The sequence below is a fragment of the Salvelinus namaycush genome, chromosome 27 (genome assembly GCF_016432855.1).
Source record: "Salvelinus namaycush isolate Seneca chromosome 27, SaNama_1.0, whole genome shotgun sequence".
Lineage (NCBI taxonomy): Eukaryota > Metazoa > Chordata > Actinopteri > Salmoniformes > Salmonidae > Salvelinus > Salvelinus namaycush.
The window spans coordinates 31,623,200-31,640,359 of NC_052333.1; the positions used below are offsets into that span (position 1 = coordinate 31,623,200).

The window sequence follows — 17,160 nt, forward strand, 5'->3', positions numbered from 1 at the left end:
ACTTCCAGGTTTCAGAGCAAGTGACGTAACTGATTGAAACGCTAGTAGCGCGTACCCGCTAACTAGCTAGCCATTTCACATCCGTTACACACGCAAAACATCGTAACACCCATTAACACCATTACACACACACACACACACACACACACTTGGTACTGCTACATTTCTTATGGCTTTAAATAAGCAGAGCTTTGGATTAAACACAATAGCAGGGGGCATTACCAAGATACTGAGCATGTCAGTCTCCAGTCCTGCTATTCGTTCTCTACACCAGTGTGCAAACAGGATTTCTTCTCAATATAGTTTAGCCATGTTGATCTTTTCAGCTCTAAAAGTTCCTGACATCAGCGGTAGGTGTGTGTGTGTGTGTGTGATTTTGTGTGTGCTTGTGTGTGTGTGATTGTGTGTGCCAGACATCTGACCACAAACATTAAGCACACACAGATTTACCTCTAGGATTTATTCATTAGTTGTAGAACAATGACGTTAGTCAGCTACCCACAGGCATCGATCCAATAACAAATAGTATCTCAGGTATGAACAATCTCTTCAGATTCATTAGTGCATTGCTTAGCAAAAAGAAAATGTCCTTATTGTCATTATTACCATTACATCGTTGATTTGGTGGTAAATATGGGTAATATATTTACACTGATAATAATAGTTACAACAATAAGAATTATATAATAATCTTAATAATAATTAATAGCTTGGATCTCTGCTACTGTTGTTAGGCACAGTTCATTTTAAAAAGCTCAAAGACAGGTTCTAAGAGAGCGCCTTAACAAAAGAAGAAAGTCATCGAGAATGAGTGAAAAACGAGGCCTGCAAAGAGAAGAGACAGGTAGAACAAGTCTGCCCCACATTACATTAATGGGGATTTGAGAGACAAACCAAGACAAATGATCAATAAAGTTCAAAAGGTGGGATCCCGGGGATGGGAAGCAAGAGGAGAAACAAGTGAAGGCAATAAAAGGAGCTTGAGGAAATCAATGAATCTCACTTTAGCTACAGAAAACCACAATCGTCCTCAACTTCAATAACATTCACGGTCTAGTCAAGACATGGCTCTCTGAAAGGAAACCTCAATTTAGCAGAGTATTATAACGAGGAAAAACAACAGAGGATAATATTTCATTGACAACATAAATGTTATACAATTCTTATAGCTACCCCTTTCACCTCTCTCTCGCTCTCCCTCTCTCTCTTAATCAACCTCTCACACCAAATCATAATAGGCCTACTATATTTTACACTATAGAGTTAATACAACTACACCACTACACTATTCTACCTATTATGATTACAGAACAAGCTACAAATATTATTTTGTTATAATTTTCCCTCCAGCAGGAGCCAGTCCTGTTTGATAATGCATTCATATATTTTACTCTATACTATATTATAGGCTGTACATCGCTGTCCCGGGTCCCAAACAAACGAATGCTACCACTCATCACACGTGTATGTGCATCTGCTACATAAAAAACAATATAGATATTAAAAAAAACATTTGATCACGTTTTCTGATTGCATGAGAAGATATGGAATTCAGAAAAACAACCACATCATATTAGGAAAACAATTGGAATGCAATTCAATGTCTCAAATTGAAATGCATGCACATTGATCGGGAATTAGTTCACTATTTGTAGGCAGACATTGCAAGACTTTGTTATAAGTCGTTCTTCTATCCCCCAAGTCCGGAATTGCTAGCGTTTCGCTAGAAAAATGAGCATGTCATGACACAAAAGACAAAGTTCAACCTCGATGTAGAGCAATCAGACTCACTGCAAAAGCACTAGGTGGTGCTACAGAGACCCATTGGTCATGTTTTGCTCTCGTTCAGACCTTAATTCACTAACGGACGCTATTGTGAAATTCACTGAGTGTACAAAACATTAAGAACACCTGCTCTATCCATGACATAGACTGACCAGGTGAATCCAGGTGAAAGCGATGATCCTTTGTTGATTATCACTTGTTAAATCCACCTCAATCAGTGTAGATGAAAGGGCGGAGACAGGTTAAAGAAGGATTTTTAAGCCTTGAGATAATTTAGACAGGGATTGTGTATGTGTGCCATTCAGAGGTTGAACGGGCAAGACAAAAGATGTACTGCATGTGCCTTTGAACGGGGTATGGTAGTAGGTTTATCCCACGCTCGACAGTTTCCTGTGTGTATCAAGAATGGTCCACCACCCAAAGGACATCCAGCCAACTAGACCCAACTGTGGGAAGCGTTGGAGTCAACATGGGTCAGCATCCCTGTGGAATGCTTTCGACACCTTGTAGAGTCCATGCCCCGACGAATTGAGGAGGGAGGAGAGGTTTCTAATGTTTGGTACACTCAGTGTTTATTTCTGTGCTTTATATTAGACATTGTTAAACTCTTATCAACCTCTCACTTTCTTTCTCTCGCATCCTCTATGGTTTTATTATATGTTCATATATAGTTGCATTTACTTACATTATTATAATACAGATGTTTCTAAACATAGATAATGATAATGGTCACAATCTTTCTTTTGATATTAGTAGTAGAAATAGTAGTAGTAGTAATTGAAGTTATAGCAGGACTGTGGCAGCTGGTTTGTGTGTGTGTGTGTGTGTGTGTTGCATTTAGTATAAGGATACCAATAAACATCAGAATAGAATGTAAACATGTAGTGCAGTAGGTAGGCTACATAGGCAGCATCTATTATATACACCCAGTCACAGTCAGAAGGAGAAAAGTAAACATTTCAAAATAAACACAGTCTTTACTTCATCAATCTACTCCATCGCTGTATGGAAAGCTCTTTTGGTAACTATGAATAGAAGGAAGTTACTCTACCGGTAAGCAGCCATGTGCTACAGAATATGAACACTCAAGCTAATTAGCAATCAAATGAGGATCATACGTCTCATGGAATCTGCAAATAGGCTCTCATTCTTCGTAGTAAAATGGGTGCTTTTTTTTATATTCTCAGTCGTAAATATTTGTAAATGATGGGAAGTTATGGATTTTCTTTGTTACCATGACATTTTAGTCAAAAACATAAAACAACAATTCAAGTGTTTTTTTATGGATGCTGAAGCCTATGACCTGGACATTTATACACACAAAAGAAAAGATGCTATCTAGAACCTAAAGGGTTTTTCGGCTGTCCCCATTGGAGAAGAACCCTTTTTCGTTCCAGGTAGAACCCTTTTCGTTCCAGCTAGACCCCTTTTAGAATCACAGAGGATTCTACATGGAACCAAAAAGGGTTTTACCTGGAACCAAAATGGGTTGTCCTATGGGGACAGCCGAAGAACCATTTTGGAACCCTTTTTCCCAAGAGTGTAAGGGTATTACAAGAATGCTACTGCAGAGAGGAATCTGAGATGTTACAGTATGTACAGTTAAGTCACAGAACCCTCTTGAATGATCTTCAGATGTCTCAGATTTCTGTCTTCGTACTCACAATTCTTGCCTCTAAAATACAAACAATGAATAAAATGATAGAACTAATCATACAGGAATACACATCTCATGAAAGACAAACATGGTTAAGATTTCAACATTTGTTTTTCCAGGACTTAGAGAAAGAAAAATGTCTATACAGTTTAAGTATAAATCTCTATGCATATACAATTTGTTCTTGATTCTTGTGTGTATTAGTGCTTGAAATGCATCGTATTCTTTTTCTTCTGAAACAGCATCACCCTTTCTTATAGACCCCCTCACCTCTCCTCCTCCCTCTTTTTCTTATTGTGTAAATGATGATCATACCCTCTCTCTCTCCCTCGTTTAAAATATCTGTCTTCATTTTAAGCACAGCATCAATTGTGAATCATCCTCCACCCATCTCGTTTTCTTTCCTTCGTTCATTCCCTTCTTTCTCTTGATCTCCTAAATATCCTTCCTTCCTCCCCTCTTCCATCTCTCCTCCCACACTTCTGTGTGTGCACGTGTGTGTGTGTGTTTGCATCTGTCTCTGTGTGTTGGACGTATGACAGAGCCAACCCCTGCTCTGTCTATCCCCCCCTCCCCTCCCTCCCTCATCCCTCACTCCCCCCTTCTAGCATGGCGAGGCACTCATGTGCATGTGTTGGTGGTATCGGGGAGGGGGCTGGGCAGAGGGGGGCATGGCCATGGGCATGGACTGGGGAGGGGGCCCGCTGGGGTGGGAGGACATGGTGTGGTGGCTGGAGTGGAGGGGGTGGGAGGACATGGAGTGGTGGGGGTAGGAGGAGGAGGAGGACTGCTGGTAGCTGGCGCCCGAGGAGGGGCCAGAGGATGGGGCCTGCTGCTGCTGCTGCTGCATGGAGCTGCCCTTGGGCGGCGGGGGCGTCTGGTTCAGCTGGATGGAGATGTCGCTGGAGACTTCAGACGCGCTGCGGCCCCTCTTTGGAGGAGGCCACGACTCGGGGTGAAGGTATTGGCCGCTGTAGTCGCTGCACTCGGACAGGCGGGGGCGGTAGAGGGATGGGTGGGGCCGGTACATCTCCTCCTCGGCGTAGCGCTTCATGAAGAGGTACACTGACATCACCCCGGCCCCCTGGGAGAGAGCAGCGCAAGTACACTATGAGATACTATGACTCATATTAATGCATGACATGAAACTGAAACACCGTCATAAAGAAGTCATAAGTGACACATTGGGCCATCATACATACATCAGGGACACTCTGAACCACAGCAAAAAGAAGGCTGACTAAAAATAAATCATATTATATAAAAATCACATAAGGTACTGGGCCATGAAATACAATAAATACTGGAACATTTAAAGGTCCAATCCAGCCATTTTTATCTCAATATCAAATTGTTTGTGGGTAACAATTAAGTACCTTACTGTGATTGTTTTCAATTAAAATGGTAAAAAAAAAAAAAGAACAAATACTTCTAAGCAAAGAGCCATTTCTCAAGCAACAATTTTGCTAGGACTGTCTGGGAGTGGTCTGAGTGGGGAGGGGATTACTGAGAACAACTTTCTTTCTGATTGGTATATCAACAAATGTATCACCTAGTGATGTCACCAGGCAGGCCAAAACTCCATCCCACCCAAACAGGCTGAAATTGCATGCGGTCTTTTCATACAGTCCATACAGTAAAAGGGCATTGTAATCATTTTCACAATTTAACAGTATTATTCCAACCTCACAGTGTGGAAATATACATATAACATAGGGAAATCTCGTTTTTGACTGCACTGGGCCTTTAATAAAGCACAATAGCCCTCAATTCAACAGGATGTAATATAGCATCCTGAAAGATCTATAAAAAAATGTTTGAATCAATATAAAATATAAAACATTTTAATAATATTACATGCATACGTTATTTTCAACTGTGGAATATATTATATGATGCACAAACCTCTTAGTGCCTTAGCAACCTACCCTGCAATGCACCGAAGAGACAATAATGCTCAGACTCAACCAAACCGCTCCTCCGTGTAATAACTCATTATCAAAAATGCATTCATCTTGCGCCAATCATTTACACCTCATCCACTATTCATCGCTGACATCTTGATACAACATCCTTGAAACTTGAGCACAACGGCGCTGGCGCTAAGCGCTATTCCCTCTCCTCTTCCTCCTGCCGCCGCAGAGGGGCTGGAGAAAAAGAAAAGCCCTCTAGCGAACTGTATATTCATGTGACGACAGCAGCGTTTCAAGCTGCTGCTGTGACAGAGCTGTCACCCTAATGTGTCCGCTATTAACATTTATGAATATTGACGCGAGATGGGGGGGGCGGGGGGGAGATCCTAACAGTGAAGTACTGCGCTAGATGTTGGTTAGCAGTTAGCAGAGGTTAGTAGTTAGTGGTAGGGCGCTACGCTGGCAGGCGGACGGGTGTGCTGACCTCTTTGAGGAGGAAGGAGCTGGCAGCGAAGGCGAAGGACCAGCCGTAGTGGTAGTGGAAGAAGTGCTCGGGCTCACGTGGCCGGTTCATCACCTCGTCGTTGATGCTGCTGATGTAGAGGACCAGGCCCACCACCAGGCTCAGCCCTGAGAAGGGGGAGAGGAGGGTGATGGAGAGAAAAAAAGAGGGAGGGAAAGGGGGGAGAGAGAGGCAATGGAGAGGCATAGAAGCAGAGAAAGACATGGGAAGGAGTAGATGAAAGAGAGAGAGATGGAATGGAGAGTGAGAGAGAGGAGGGGAGAGAAAGGAGGAGGGAAGAAGAGGCGAGCCAGTGGAGGGTGAGAGAGGAAGAGGAGAGAGAGAATGGAGAGGAGTGTACAGGATTGGGAAGATTATATGAAACAGTGAGCGAGAGAGAAAGGGTATCGTAAATTAGAATGAGAGAGGGAGAAAAGGGTAGAGGAAAGAGAGAGGAAGGGAGGAGGGAAGGGACAAACGCCAGGGGCAAGAGTGGATGGGGGAGTGGGTCAGAGAGTGTGAACATGAAGGGGAGGGTGGGTGGTAGGGAGAGCGAGAGAGAGATTTGGAGACAGGAGGATACACAGTGGGCAAGATGGAGGGAGAGAGTTGGAGATGAAAAGAGTGTGTTTATATGAGTACATCTCTGACTGCTTGTTGCCTTGGCATCCAAATAGATCCTCTTGACATATGACATAAAGGGTGAGGCAGCTGGAAAGTGGGACAGTATGTGGCCTATAGTCACACCACTGGAATGGGATCAAAAACACCATATTTCGAGCCAAAGTCAGTAGTCTACTCAAAGGGCATAGGATACAGACAGGAGCTTTGAGGTAAACCCCACTGTTCTTGTTCTTTTATGAGAACATTATTTTATGAAAACAAGAATCATAAATTATAGATGGTAAAATGTGATTACGATACAGTGCAAATGACCAACCATTGCTACTACTACTACTACCACGGCTGTATTACACTAGACTAGCTAAATTAGTGTCACCACTGCAACAAAAAAAATCATAGTTTCTCAAATGTTTTCTCAGTTAAACTTCCAAAAGCCACCATTTTTGCTACGTGTTTCTGCCTTCACACGGAAAAGAGCTCGTATGGCTAAACATTTGAGCACATTTCCCCTGACGCATTAAAAAACAACAATAAAACAACTGAATAAGGTCCTCAAAACGTCCTCTTGAACCACATTTTAACGATTCATTATTTGGAATAAATTAGCCTCATTATACTAAATGGAAACCAAATCCCAACCACTGCCTGTGAATCTGCGATAAACAAGGACAACAGACAAGAGCAGTGGTGGAAGAGAAAGAAAACCTAATTAAAAGATGTGTCTGTGCTTTTCCCCAGCCGGCCAGCCTCGGCTGCTGCTGTCTCTGACCCTAAAATCCTCCTCCACCATTAAGCAGCACAACAGCCCCACTGCATAATCAACCCTGACCAGCACCACAACAACAACAACAGCAGGAGGAGATTCAGGCAGCAGGCTCGAGCAGGCAGCAGTAACAGCTGCAGCAGCGGCCAAAGCTCTTGGGAACCAGTGACCTGGCTTCCCCTTACTGTGTCAGCAGGGGGAGCTGTGTGGCTAGCTGCTGCTAGCTCCTCGCCTGCTTCCCTCTCGCCTGCTTCCCTCTCAGCAGCAGTCAGCCGTTCTGCGTGGGCGTGCTAGAAAACACTGTCCCTCTCTGAAGAAAGGCAGGCTGCACCGGAGCCAGTTTGAAGCGTCGTCCGTTCTGTTTCTTCAGAATGGTTTGGGTTAGGAGAATGTGTATGGAGAGCTGATCCTGAATCAGGATGTGAAAGCGTTTTGTTTGCGAGGACATTTTTAGTCATTTGTGTTGTGAAACGATGATGAAATTCTATTCTATGGCAACCACATTTTTTTTAATATTTTTTTTTTTATCCCATTTTCTCCCCAATTTTCGTGGTATCCAATCGCTAGTAATTACTATCTTGTCTCACCGCTACAACTACCGTACGGGCTCGGGAGAGACGAAGGTCGAAAGCCATGCGTCCTCCGAAACACAACCCAACCAAGCCTCCAACCCGGAAGCCAGCCGCACCAATGTGTCGGAGGAAACACCGTGTACCTGGCTCCCTTGGTTAGCGCGCACTGCGCCCGGCCCGCCACAGGAGTCGCTGGAGCGCGATGAGACAAGGATATCCCTACCGGCCAAGCCCTCCCTAACCCGGACGACGCTATGCCAATTGTGCGTCGCCCCACGGACCTCCCGGTCGCGGCCGGCTGCGACAGAGCCTGGGCGCGAACCCAGAGACTCTGGTGGCGCAGCTAGCACTGCGATGCAGTGCCCTAGACCACTGCGCCACCCGGGAGGCCCCCTGCAACCACATTTTTATAGAACAGACATTGAGAACAATGTCATGCAGAGAAACTAGAGAGCTCTCAGTTTGTTGAAATGGCTTCAGAATAACAGAATAATTTCTCAAGTCCAGTTGATTTCTCAAGTCGTTTTTGAGACCCATTACCTAAAGCTGTCGTGGTTTTACAATATTTTAAGTTTTATTTATAAAAAAAAATTCTAAACCCACAGCCCAGAAAGTTTCCCGTTTCAAGTTGTATAAGTCGTATGTACAGGATACACATGGTCTACACCGTCCAACGAAAGGCTTACTTGCAGGTTCCTTCTCGACAATGTAACAACAACAAGAAATAATAAAAGACAAGAATACGAACATAAAGTAAATGGCTCAGTAGAAAATCATAAACAGAAAATACCTTTCATCGAGTTAACTACTAGAAAAGCACAGCGTACTCAATTTGCGCCTGAAACGGTGAAATCGTTCATCGCTGCAGGTCAGTGACATGTAATAAGGACAAGATAGGCACATAACTGTTTTGTCAGCAGCATCTCATGCTAGGCTAGCATCTGTGAGCAAGACATGCAATACCCCCCAAATAGAAACTGATGTAATCTTATAGACAACTGAGGATCAGGATAAATTGTTAGCAAAGCCACTAAATCAAAAACCAATCAGGAGGGTTCCAGACCCAGATCACACAGAACCTATTTTACATACCATTGGCAGCTTTCATCAACCAATAAGTATCTTGAATACTGAATATCATTAAAACAACAGCCAATGGGAAACTTTTATGTGGCACCTTACCTGAGAGGATGAAGAAGATTCCAGAGATGAAGGCCAGGATGGTGCGCTGGGGCCGGATGTGTCCGATGTTACTGATGACGAAGGCGGTGAAGACGAAAAGCAGCGAAACCATGGGGAACGGTGTGGCCGTCCGTACCATCTCTGATGAGGGAAACAGGTCAAGAGAAAAACAGAAGAAGAGGGAAAGATATATTGAGATAAGGAGGGAGAGTTAAGTTCAACACTAAAAAAAATATGAATTATAAAAATATTCAACATATAAAAAATATTCAACATTTCTTACATCGTTTTAATCCAAGTGTCAGTGTCCCACTGGGATAATTAAGCCGCGTTCAGTGAAAAAAGCTTTATGTTACACGTGTCCTCTATTTATGACTAATTAAGTTAATAAATACAATACCAGTCAAAAGTTTGGGCACACCTACTCATTCAATGGTTTTTCTTTATATTTACTATTTTCTACATTGTAGAATAATAGTGAAGACATTAAAACTATGAAATAACATATATGGAATATTGTAGTAACCAAAAAAGGGTTAAACAATTCTAAATATATTTTAGATTTGAGAATCTTCAAAGTAGCCACCCTTTGCCTTGATGACAGCTTTGCACACTCTTGGCATTCTCTCAACCAGCTTCACCTGGAATGCTTTTCCAACAGTCTTGAAGGAGTTCCCACATATGCTGAGCACTTCTTGGCTGATTTTCCTTCACTCTGCAGCCCAACTCATCCCAAACCATCTTACTTGGGTGAGATTCTCAAATATAAAATATATTTGGATTTGTTTAACACTTTTCTTGTTTACTACATGATTCCATACGTGTTATTTCATAGTTTTGATTTCTTCACTATTATTCTACAATGTAGAAAATAGTAAAAAAGAAAGAAAGACCCTTGAATGAGTAGGTGTGTCTAAACCTTTGACCGGTACTGTAAATGAATGCACAGTACATAACACATGGAGAAAAAAACATGAATGGTCTAAATTGTTATATAAGTGTATGAACGATTTGTAACTGTTATGTTTTAGCTGTTACGCAAACCAATAACTAAGGCTACGTGTCTTTATGTCTGTCTGCTTGCGCTGCAATTATTTGTTGCCTTGTCTATTTGTCTATTCAGTAGTGCTATGTTACTTGTATTGTAGTCTGACACTTTTTCTTCTAACTGGGTTTTCCTGTTATACTTTGCTACCCGTGCTGCCTACTTTGTTTCTCATGCTATTCCCTGTTCCTACAATGTTTTGCACTGTTGCCATAGATCTCCTATCATGTAGTGTTGCGATGTCTCCATTGTCGTGATGTGCTTTGTTTGTCTCTGCCTATTTTGTGCCTGGTGCTGTTGTTGTCTGCGCTTAACAGTGTTTGTGCCATGTTGAGTTGTTGCCATAGGAACTCTCATTGTATAGTATGGTGGTATCTCTCCTGCTTTATTTCCACTGTCTGTCTGCTGATGTATCTGTGCTGTTGCCAAGTGTCTGCCAGGCCGTCATTGTAAATAATCATTTGCTTTTAATTGACCTGCCTTGGAACATAAGGTTAAAGAAAAATGAAAAGTGTCATGAGTGAACACTTGAATTATACAGAAAAAAATCTTCTTCCCTTCCTTTCTTACATGACTATAAAGTCTTTATGAAGTAGTTACAGAGGTTGACTTGAATTAAGGTTGGGAGCAATTTTGTACAGAAATAAATACTTTATGTAATACTAGCCCCCACCATTCTAAATTCAATTATTTTACTTGTCAATCACGAAGAAAGGAAATCATACAAAATAAGGATTAAGTAACATTCATTCCCAAGAACACATTTCCTGTATCAGTTTATCATTCCCTACAGGTTGTTATGCCTGCAGCCAGCTGTACAAAACAATATACTGTAGTAAAGGTAATGTCCTTTGTCGTAGCGTGTCAGGTCCCATTGTAGTCTATATAGTCCACTTTTGGGCCACAATGTTCTACGCTTTACAAGGTTTTCCAGGTTTTCTTATCTTGAATAATTTAAATAGTTCTTAAATAAAGAAAAGGGAACTTCAGCAGTGTTCAACACAGGTTTTAAATAAAAGAGGTTGGGAACTATTTTGCCTCACCATGTTTCCTGGATAGAGCCATAAGGTGCATAAAGCAATGTCACAATGACATGCAGGGGTTATTTTCCTGCACGTTTCTCGCTGTTGTCACTTACTTAGTATATTTGCAGTGTTTTCGGTCACGATGTCGATCTCAGCTTCAGTGGTGAAGTATTCCGATGCTACACATCTCCCCTTTTCAGGTCCTGAGAGAGAGACAGAGACAGATGAGCAGAAGAGACACTTGGGGTGGAATAGAGAGTAAGTCGTTAACCTGGAATTTGTACAGAGAGCGGGACACCTAATCAGAGTGGCACAGAGGTGAACAGTCAGCGAGGAAAGCCACATTCCACACGACAGCAGCATCTTCCACCTTCCACCTTACGTACCAGGCACCAGCGCAAACAACGCCATTCTGCTGGAGGGCCACCAGTATAACTCTGGCTAAAGGAGTGTGTGTGTGTGTGTGTGTGTGTGTGTGTGTGTGTGTGTGTGTGTGTGTGTGTGTGTGTGTGTATTCTTCCTTAAGCGTTCCTTTCAACCTCAAGCGTTCCTTTCAATGCCTCTGAGTCATGGGTAACAATCATTGTCTTCCGTCAGATAGCGCGTCGATTCCGCATGCACTGATCTGTCCAATAAAAAGTATCGTCGGACTGCAGTAACTACACGCTGCACCCAATACACCCCGCGCCATTGCCATGGAGCGTACTTGTAACAGTACGACGTCCATTAGCATTATGTCACTACATGCATTATGTCCAGTGGTGGTCGGTGCCGTTTAAGATGTGGGAGGACAATTTTTGTTTTTCATGAGCATGGCCTTATTTATATTACAGCATATTGGATGACTGTCATTCATATTCCATTCACTCAGTTCAATGTAACATGGATAGGTTAAGGCTACTACTACATGATACTCAAATTTCCCCTCTACCCATCATGAGGTTTCTACAACCTAGCCTATGAATGAAAGTTTACAATGTAGGTCAAGAGTCGAGAGAAAAATGTGAGGTGACAGGCATTGACACATGGACAGGTCTCCAGTGACACATTCAATACCGCCACTCTAGCCGGCATCTAGCTAATTTAGGGTGTAATTATTAGTTTAACAGTTGCAAACAAGAGTTTGCGTTTAAGAAACGTTTTTCAACAGAATCGCCCATGATCACACGTAACACAGTTCACTTTCATAGCAGCCATGTTGTATTACTGCTCGCATCTAAGCGCTCTACATCTCTCACCTTTTCTCTTCGCTTGTGGGATTCAATGCACAACACATCAGCTGTACGTGACCAGGCAAAAAAAACATTTCCAAGCCAAACCATATCATAACCGCTACTCACAGCCTACATCGTTTTTACCATATTAGCTAAAGTAACATCATTGTCAACATAACTAATAGAACTAACGCGTTACAATCATGCACTAACGTTACAGTTACAGTGTACAGTCAGTAAGCAGTTTAGCACTTACGCCGGCAGGCCAAGGTGGCATTAAATTAGTAAAACCAAAAGCTTCCTTGATTTTGAAAAGTTCCAGTGTTGTGTTGGATAGTCATAGCCAGCTAGCTAACATAGCATACCTCTGTTTGAGCAGGGTGTTTGAGTAGGCTAAACTACCTAGCTGCATTTGCTAACTAAGTAAGTGAAACTGAAAGCGATTTTTTATAAATTAAATATCTCTCTCTCTCTCTTGCTTCTTCTTCATTTTGGAAGATGGTCCTCCCCTTCCTCCTCTGAGGATCCTCCACTGATTACGTCACTACATGCACACTAGCTGGCTAGCTAGTACACACTAGCTAGCTTGTACACATATCTGTTGGAGCCAGACCCTTTTGAACCCAACTCTCACATGGCACTACTTGGTAGGTGTGGTGTGTAATCAATCGTCACTACGCGCCATGCCCCACATGCCCCCCCCCCCCAGTCTGCGGTCCGCAGATAGACCCTCCTCAATCTGTCTCGTATCTCGCAAAGGGTAATCCGGCTACAATGGGCTGCCATAGAATTATAAAGTATAAGCAGTGATATGGACATAATGACGAGATGCTTTTATCTCCTCTCCAATAATGGGGTTTGTTGTCCACAAAGCAGAACGGCAGGCTGTCAAGCTCTCGCCTATTAAATTTGGATTGGTGGATACACCTCGTTACTTTAATTATTTTGCGAATAGTCGATGAGGGGTGTTGACGTCAACTGCCTGTATTCAACGGAGAGTGAGATGCTAATCTCATGAATATGCATAGACCTTCTTGAATTTCAACAGGGACAACTCTGATATTAAGGGTTTGCCGGGATGTCACGTGCATCACACTTATATCATTACACTCGTAACAACCTAAGCATTACAAAACGTATATTAGTTCAAACAAGCCTCACATGTCAAAATAGCAATTCATGTCTATCTTGACTAAATTCGACACACTCTCATTGCCCCTCATATAATAATTAAGGATCTGCTTAACATGGGCATATTTTGGCCAGATAGAGGGCTCTCGCTTCGCCTCACTCTCTGATATTACCTAGGTGACATTGCCTAATGAATCCTATTTCACCCTAAAATAGGCCAAATTATTATAAGCTGAAAAAAATTGTTGTGTAATTGAGTTTTTTTTCTGAGGAAGTCTTAATAGCTAATTTGTACATCTAGCTAAGATGTTTGGTGCATGACAGAACAGTATTTCTGGAGTTTGACAATGTGTGCACAACAACTAACTTAAATTTGTCCATGGCATTAGCTTAGCTAACGTTGCTCGAAGCCAGTCACTTCGTATGAAAATAATAGGAAGCTAACCTAGTCCACACATTCAATGTGGAACATCAAATGCTTTCTCCATTAGCTAGCTAGCAAGCTACTTTAGCAACATTATTTTATCACAATGAATGAATTTTGAAGAAGCAGCTAGCACTGCCTGATTTGCCGTGAGACCGTAGCCTCCCCGTCAGCTCTTCTGCTGCTGCACTCGCTGACCTCAACTTAATGATCACCAAGAAACATGCTGATCTACGGACTGATTTCTGATAACACACCCTCTTAATTTTGGGGCAGCATGTCTACAACTCCAGGGCAAACTAGGCAAGCTGTTTAAAAGTCAGTAAAGGCAGAGAGAGCTAGCTAGCTTACCATTATCTTAGTAAGCTGGGATACAATTGCAACAAGTTGGGTAAACAGCTCATCATGTCATGGCCACCGATGTGGTTGCCACCACTTTGTTTTAATTTTCTCGCAAATTGAATTGCAAAGTATTAAATCCCGTCACTACGTGTGATATAATTTAGCTAGCTATTCTGCCTATTTCATAGAGCGCAGTGACATTAAAAAAGCGGATGCTCAGGAATACTACAATTTTAAGATGAGTTCCACGTCCTCCAAGACAGATCGGTTGACGGAGGTCTTGCTATTTGCCACAGCCACCAAGTCATAATTATGGCTAAACCCGCCTATTTCTATAATTGATCTTGTTTAAGTCCAGGTAGCCCTATCAGATACAGTTGAAGTCAGAAGTTTACATACACTTTGGTTGGAGTCATTAAAACTTGTTTTTCAACCACTCCACAAATTTTAACAAACTATAGTTTTGGCAAGTCGGTTAGGACATCTACTTTGTGCATGACACAAGTAATTTTTCCAACAATTGTTTACAGACAGATTATTTCACTTATAATTCACTGTATCACAATTCTAGTGTGTCAGAAGTTTACATACACTAAGTTGACTGTGTCTTTAAACAGCTTGGAAAATTCCAGAAAAGTATGTCAAGGCTTTAGAAGCTTCTGAAAGGCTAATTGACATCATTTGAGTCAATTGGAGGTGTACATTTGGAGATATTTCAAGGCCTACCTTCAAACTCAGTGCCTCTTTGCTTGACATCATGGGAAAATCAAAAGAAATCAGCCAAGCCTTCAGAAAAAAATGGTAGACCTCCACAAGTCAGGTTCATCCTTGGGAGCAATTTCCAAACGCCTGAAGGTACCACGTTCATCTGTACAAACAATAGTACGCAAGTATAAACACCATGGGACCACGCAGCCGTCATACTGCTCAGGAAGGAGACGCATTCTGTCTCCTAGAGATGAACGTACTTTGGTGCGAAAAGTGCAAATCAATCCCAGAACAACAGCAAAGGACCTTGTGAAGATGCTGGAGGAAACGGGTACAAAAGTATCGATATCCACAGTAAAACAAGTCCTATATCGACATAACCTGAAAGGCCGCTCAGCAAGGAAGAAGCCACTGCTCCAAAACCGCCATAAAAAAGCCAGACTACGTTTTCTTTTTAAGATCATACTTTTTGGAGAACTATCCTCTGGTCTGATGAAACAAAAATAGAACTGTTTGACCATAATGACCATCGTTCTGTTTGGAAGAAAAAGGGGGACGCTTGCAAGCCGAAGAACACCATCCCAACCGTGAAGCATGGGGTGGCAGCATCATGTTGTGGGGGTGCATTGCTGCAGAAGGGACTGGTGCACTTCACAAAATATATAGCATCATGAGGAAGTAAAATTATGTGGGTATATTGAAGCAACATCTCAAGACATCAGTCAGGAAGTTAAAGCTTGGTCGCAAATGGGTCTTCCAAATGGACAATGACACCAAGCATACTTCCAAAGTTGTGAAAAAATGGCTTAAGGACAACAAAGTCAAGGTGTTGGAGTGGCCATCACAAAGCCCTGACCTCAATCCTAGAGAAAATATGTAGGCAGAACTGAAAAAGCGTGTGTGAGCAAGGAGGCCTACAAACCTGACTCAGTTACACCAGCTCTGTCAGGAGGAATGCGCCAAAATTCACCCAACTTATTGTGGGAAGCTTGTGGAAGGCTAACCAAAAGGTTTGACCCAAGTTAAACAATTTAAAGGCAATGCTACCAAATACTAATTGAGTGTATGTAAACTTCTGACCCACTGGGAATGTGATGAAGGAAATAAAAGCTGAAATAAATAATTCTCTCTACTTTTATTCTGACATTTCACATTCTTAAAACCTCTTTGGGCTAGGTGGGACGCTAGCGCCCCATCTCGACAAGATCCGGTGAAATTGCAGAGCGCGGAATTCTAAATACAAAAATCGTAATATTAAACATTCATGAAAATACAAGTGTCATACATAATTTAAAAGTGTAACTTCTTGTTAATCCAGCCGCTTTGTCAGATTTCAAAAAGGCTTTACGGCGAAAGCATACCATGCGATTATCTGAGGACAGCGCCCCGCATACAAAAGCATTAAAAACATTTTCCAAACCAGCAGAGGCGTCACAAAAGTCAGAAATAGAGATAAAATAAATCACTTACCTTTGAAGATCTTCCTCTGTTTGCAATCTCAAGGGTCCCAGCTACACAACAAATGGTATTTTTGTTTGATAAAGTCCTTCTTTATATCCCCAAAAAGTCAGTTTAGTTGGCACGTTTGATTCAGTTATCCACCCATTCCACTAGTTCAACTTGCATACAAAGGAATCCCAAAAGTTACCAATAAACTTTGTCCAAACAAATTAAACAATGTTTCTAATCAATCCTCAGGTACCTTAGTATGTAAATAAATGATAACATTTAAGACAGAATGTAGTATTTTCAATACCGGAGATAAATAACGAGGTGCGTGCCTTCATCCATGCGCGCCACAAGACTACAGTCAAAATGAGAGCAACCTTGAAAAACTACAACTACTAATTAATTTTTCAAAAAACAAGCCTGAAACCCTTTCTAAAGACTGTTGACATCTAGTGGAAGCCATAGGAACTGCAATCTGGGAGGATTTCCTTTGAATTTCCCATAGACAAGCATTTCAATGGGTGCTGACCTCAAAAAAGAAAAATTACGGATGGATTTTCCTCGGGTTTTCGCCTGCCATAACAGTTCTGTTATACTCACAGACATTATTTTAACAGTTGTAGAAACTTCAGAGTGTTGTCTATCTAATACTACCAATTATATGCATATCCTAGCTTCTGGGCCTGAGTAACAGGCAGTTTACTTTAGGCACGTCAGTCATCCGAACTTCCGAATACTGCTCCCTAGCCTTAAGAAGTTTTAAACTGAAATTGCAACCAACTTTCTATGGTTTGTTTAAAAATAGCAATATTTTTGAGATTTTT

At 41.9% G+C, this 17,160-nt stretch overlaps 1 protein-coding gene across 1 annotated transcript in view; it reads right to left on the bottom strand.

Annotated features, from left to right (window-relative positions):
• Window positions 1–4,046: 4,046 nt before the first annotated feature.
• Window positions 4,047–17,160, bottom strand: part of LOC120022725 (voltage-dependent calcium channel gamma-7 subunit-like) — a 30,559-nt gene continuing 17,445 nt past the window's right edge. Inside the window, exons 2-5 of the mRNA XM_038966714.1 lie at window positions 11,182–11,271; window positions 8,999–9,139; window positions 5,840–5,985; window positions 4,047–4,526 (exon numbers count right to left, since the gene is read on the bottom strand). Coding sequence (XP_038822642.1) covers window positions 4,047–4,526; window positions 5,840–5,985; window positions 8,999–9,139; window positions 11,182–11,271 — 857 coding nt within the window. The remainder of the gene's footprint in view (window positions 4,527–5,839; window positions 5,986–8,998; window positions 9,140–11,181; window positions 11,272–17,160) is intronic.